The sequence below is a fragment of the Olea europaea genome, chromosome 18, assembly GCF_002742605.1.
Source record: "Olea europaea var. sylvestris chromosome 18, O_europaea_v1, whole genome shotgun sequence".
In the NCBI taxonomy this organism is placed as follows: Eukaryota; Viridiplantae; Streptophyta; class Magnoliopsida; order Lamiales; family Oleaceae; genus Olea; species Olea europaea.
Genome location: NC_036254.1, coordinates 25,576,993 through 25,582,000, shown reverse-complemented (window position 1 = coordinate 25,582,000; position 5,008 = coordinate 25,576,993). Strand labels below are relative to the sequence as shown.

At 35.1% G+C, this 5,008-nt stretch overlaps 1 protein-coding gene and 1 long non-coding RNA gene across 2 annotated transcripts; one reads left to right on the top strand and one right to left on the bottom strand.

The window, feature by feature from the left end:
- Positions 1-666, bottom strand: LOC111367943. Its single transcript, XM_022989072.1, has one exon. It carries the CDS (start codon positions 585-587, stop codon positions 96-98), a length of 492 nt encoding a protein of 163 aa, XP_022844840.1. The 5' UTR covers positions 588-666; the 3' UTR covers positions 1-95.
- Positions 667-1,260: 594 nt separating this feature from the next.
- Positions 1,261-2,111, top strand: LOC111367944. The gene is made up of 2 exons (XR_002697924.1): positions 1,261-1,349; positions 1,524-2,111. It is a non-coding gene; the product is annotated as an uncharacterized LOC111367944 (long non-coding RNA).
- Positions 2,112-5,008: the final 2,897 nt, after the last annotated feature.

The window sequence follows — 5,008 nt, the reverse complement described above, 5'->3', positions numbered from 1 at the left end:
AATCCAACTAAATAATTAATTATTAAAATTCAACAAAATCATCAATATTTTCACCATACAAACATTATTACAATCTAACTATTAATTTAATTGCTTCATGATTTCTTAGCTTCTGGACCTAAAATCCCATTCACTATACTTGTGGCAATCAAAACTCCAACTGCCTCCGCGCCCGCCACAGCCCCCGCCTGTGCCAGCCCTCCAAAGCTCACCGCCGTTGTGATCTCCTTCTCCGCCGCCTCTATCCCCTCCTCTGCCGCTTCTACTCCCTTCTCTGCCGCCTTTATTCCTTTCTCTGCAGCCACGATTCCCTTGTCAGCTGTTTCGAATCCTTCCTTCACCAGCTCCTCTGCTTCCTTCTCCACCTTCTTCAGTCCTTGTCTCAGTCCGAACAACGGTATGTCCACTGCATTTGATGGCTTTTGCAGTGTATTCAGTGCCGTTGTAGCGGTTAGAAGCAGCAAGCAATTTCTGCGGCTGGGAAGCGCCACCTGTGAGTGTCCAGTAGTGTGAGCCACGCGGGGATCAGGATGCGAACTGCGCACGCGACGTATTGGAAGAGCCTGTGCTAGTACAGTGGAAGCCATTGTTTCTCTCAGCAAACAGTGAAACTAATCCTCTCAATTGAAAATAATTGATTGTGTGGCCTGGCATCCTCGAATTAACGGAGCAAAAAGACAGAAATCCCCACAATAAATAAAAAGAAAAGGAAGAAAAATAAAAATAAGGTATTTGGAAAAATCGCGGTGGAGGTCACTCATTTTTTGAAATTGTGCAACTAACAACACCATCTCCAATCCTGTATTTCTTTCTTTTCCAGTGAATAATCTATTAATCGACTGATGCTAATCGCTGGTGAAATTAAATAACATTATTATTTTTGAATGAAGTTATAATATGGAGTCCGTGTAATTAGTTTATGCTCAATGAATTTGTTGATGGATAAATGTTTACAAATGATGAATCAATTGTTGGAATAATTAATAATTTCATATGTGGGTTTCACATTCGATTGTAAAATTTTACGGGTTAGATATATGACTCATAATGATAATTGTGTTTGAGCCAAATTTATTAAGTGATCAATTGAGCCTTTTACACCTCACGTGTTGTAATTAATTTGATGTGGTAATTTAAAGTATGTGGGTCGGAAATAAACCCTAATTAAAATTCTAATCGTAATGGGACAGCTCAAATTATTTCCTATATATAGGCTATGTTCCCTCTCCTCTCCATATATGTTTTCATTAGCTTGTCTCATTGATAACTAATACTTTTGTGAGGAGTAAGGAGGGGAAAATTTTGACTGCTATTACAATTACTATTCATATCAACAATGGTTTTCGTAGGTATGAATTCGATTTATCAATTTATTATTTTGTGATTCTTGATTCTTGGCATGATTACAAATAAATATTAACAATTGATATCAGAACTTCATGTCAAGATCAAAATCCATTATTAAAACAAATTCAATCTCGATTGTTTCAAACTTTGACTTTGCATTAAGTTTTCATGTGCAGATTTCTGTGCGTATAATTTCGTGGGTACATAATTTAACACATCTAAAGAAATCCAAAACCCAAAGAAGACCCGTTTCCTTCTTCTGTGGCACATACTTTGCCTTTTATGTGACTTTCTCCAAATCCATGGCTGTGTTTCTCCTTACTGCATGTAAATTAACCCTACCCAAATTCAAATAAAATTCTGAAACCAAATCCCTAAACCAGAATATGTAAGACATCTTTTCTCCTACCCATGGTCGAAACCGTCGGAGCCCAACTAGTTTCGTCTGTAGCAAGGACGACACCGGGATCAACATGCTTTGGTGTCCGACCTTCTCGTCGACGTCATTGCACGTGAGATTCACTGACCTTGATTGGGTTCTCACATCCTTCCAACGAGACGAATTAGGTTGACATCCCCATGGTTAGCTGTCTGCTGTTCTTAATTATTATTATTATTTTTAGTTGTCGGTATTTCATTTTTCTTTTTCCTTTGATGAATTAATTGGGATGAGAATTGATGTTGTTAAATGAAGAAATCTATTGAACTTGGAATAGAAGAAAAGGAACCAGCAGCTATTGTTATATGTTTGCATATTTTTATTATTATTTTTCCCTTTCTTATTAATGTTGAATCTTTATTATGTTTAAGAAGGGATCAAATATGTATGATGTGCAAATCGGACAGTGGTTCTTGTTAGGGTTTGATAAAGAAGCCGAATTGAGTGGTGGAATTAAGGCTGTTTCGGTCGGCTATGATGTTTTTGGGGGAGGCGTCTCTCTTGCAATTAATGAGATGAGAGGCCCCTGTCTCCAATTAGAGATTGGGGTTAAGATTGTAAATAATAAAAGGAGGACATGTCATCCAATTTATATAATTAAAAGGGCCTATTAATAATTTTAGACCAGGGGTCATGTTGCAAATTTTTGAATGGGTTTTGACTCTAAAATTTCAATTTTGACCCAAATTAAAAATTTTATTTAAAATTAACCCGCTAAAAATTATGTGGATAATAATAATAATAATTGACGACTTTTATATTTTCGTCAAAATGTGTAAGTCAATTGTTGTTATTATTTGTTTATTTAAATTCCACTTTTCAAATATTGAAATTTTGTTGCCCATTTTGTCTCTCAATCATATATATAAATTCTGCTGTTTATCAATTAATGATTATAATTTGTTCCATGATTATTATTTTGTGATTGAATTTTTCTACGGGCCTTACAACGATTCTTGTTTTCCCACTAAGAGAAATTTTTTGTTGCATATAATATCTTGTCCAAAGGTGTTATTATATGTAATATTTTTGGAAAATGGCATGAGAAAGTTAAAGAGCTTATTTTGGTTTAGAAATTTTCTTTTGCCCAAAAGTGTTGGTGTTTCGAAAATCAGTGTAATTTTGTTAACTGGCTACATGATATGTTTTAAGAGTACCTTATAGCATGTTGTATTGTCGACCCAAAGGTGACTTTATGATGATGCATCTACACTCTTACCGTAATAAAATTTATATGTTTCGATTTAAATTACGGATTATATAATTAATAGCCCATATTAATTAGTTGGATATTTCATCATCCATTTGATTGCATGCATTAAGTTTGGATGATATTAAAAGTGATATTTTATGTTTCCACAGTTTATAATGCCTCATCTCTTTCGAATCAATTGTCTGCTATTGAAACTTTGACTGGGAATAACTATGTGAGATGGAAACGAGACGTAGAAATAGCACTTGATCTTTTGGGCTTGGATTTTGCAATGGAGAAAAAGCTTGAAAAACCCACAGATAAGAGTACCGTTGAATATAGCCGAGCATGAAAAGTGGGAAAGGGCTAACAAACTCTGTTTGAAAATCATTAAGCGATCGATATTTGATTCCATTCTAGGTGCCATCCCTGATAATGAAAATGCCAAAAGTTTTATGGATGTCATAGGAGAAAAATTTATTGAGTCTGATAAAGCCGAAACTGGGGATCTGATGGATAAATTTATGAGCATGAAATATGATGGTACAAGTGGTGTTAGGGTGCATGTCATGAAAATGATAAATATATCATCTAAGCTAAAGGCTCTTGACATTCCCATTGCGGAGCTTTTCCTGGTCTATCATCTTTTAAATAGCCTTCCTAGGAAGTTTAATCAGCTTAAGGTTGCTTACAATGCTCAGCGGGATAAGTGAAATTTGAATGACGTCATAGCAGTGTATGCCCAAGAAGAGTATAGGATGCGTCGTGAAACTGTTGAAACTGTGCAATTAGCTTTTCAACCATCACAGAATAAGGGGCCTTCTCATAATCATAAACCTAAGTTTCGTAAGGGTAATAAATCTCACCGAAGTCAACAGAATAAAAATTTTAGTGGTGCCAAAGGAGTTATAAAGAAAAATGATCAATGCAAGTTATGTAAAAAGAAGGGTCACTGGCAGAAAGATTGTTTTAAATTCAAGACTTGGTTGGAAAAGAAGAAGAGTTCTCCAGGTATTCCCTTGGCCTTAGTTTGTTTTGAGTCTTATTTAGTAGATGTACCTTTGAATTCTTGGTGGTTAGACTCGGAAGCTAGTATTCATATTGCGAATTCCTTGCAGGGGTTCATAAGCAAACGGAGGCCAAGTGAGAATGAAGTAAGCTTGAGCGTTGCAAATGGATTTCAAGTGAAGGTTGAATTCATAGGAGTAGTGAAGTTAACTTTAGAGTCTGGTTTTTATTTTGTTTTGGAAAATACAGTTTATGTACCGCAGATGAGACGGAATTTAATTTCTATACCAAAACTTGATGCTTGTGGTTTTACATTTAATTTTGGTAATGGAATGGTTAAGTTATTTAATAATTCTCGTTTGATTGGGAATGACATTTTATGTGATGGTTTATATAAATTATCTTTAGCTTCTTCTGGTGATATCTCGTGTGTTACAAATGTATTAAAGAAAAGGGCTTTAATTCGTGAATCATCCTCTATGTTGTGGCATAAACGATTGGGTCATATTTCTAAGGATAGAATGGAAAGATTAGTAAAAGATGAGATACTTCCTTCCTTAAACTTCTCCGATTTTGACACTTGTATAGATTGTATAAGAGGAAAGTTAACTAAGTCTACGAGGAAGGGTTCGACTAGGAGTAATGGAATTTTGGACTTAATTCACACTGATATCAGTGGACCTTTGCTTTCCACTATATGTGAGAATAAATATTTCATAACTTTCATTGATGATTTCTCACAATATGGATATGTTTATCTAATTAACGACAAATCACATGCACTTGAGAAATTCAAAGTTTTCAAATTGGAAGTAGAGAAACAATGTGAAAAAAGTATCAAAGTTGTAAGATCTGACTGAGGTGGTGAGTACTATGAGAAATATGACGAGTCTGGTCAAAATATGGGTGATTTTGCAAAATTTTTACAAGAGTGTGGAATAGTGCCCCAATACACCATGTCAGGGACACCTGAGCAGAATGATGTTTCTGAAAGACGTAATCGAACTCTAAAAGATATGGTT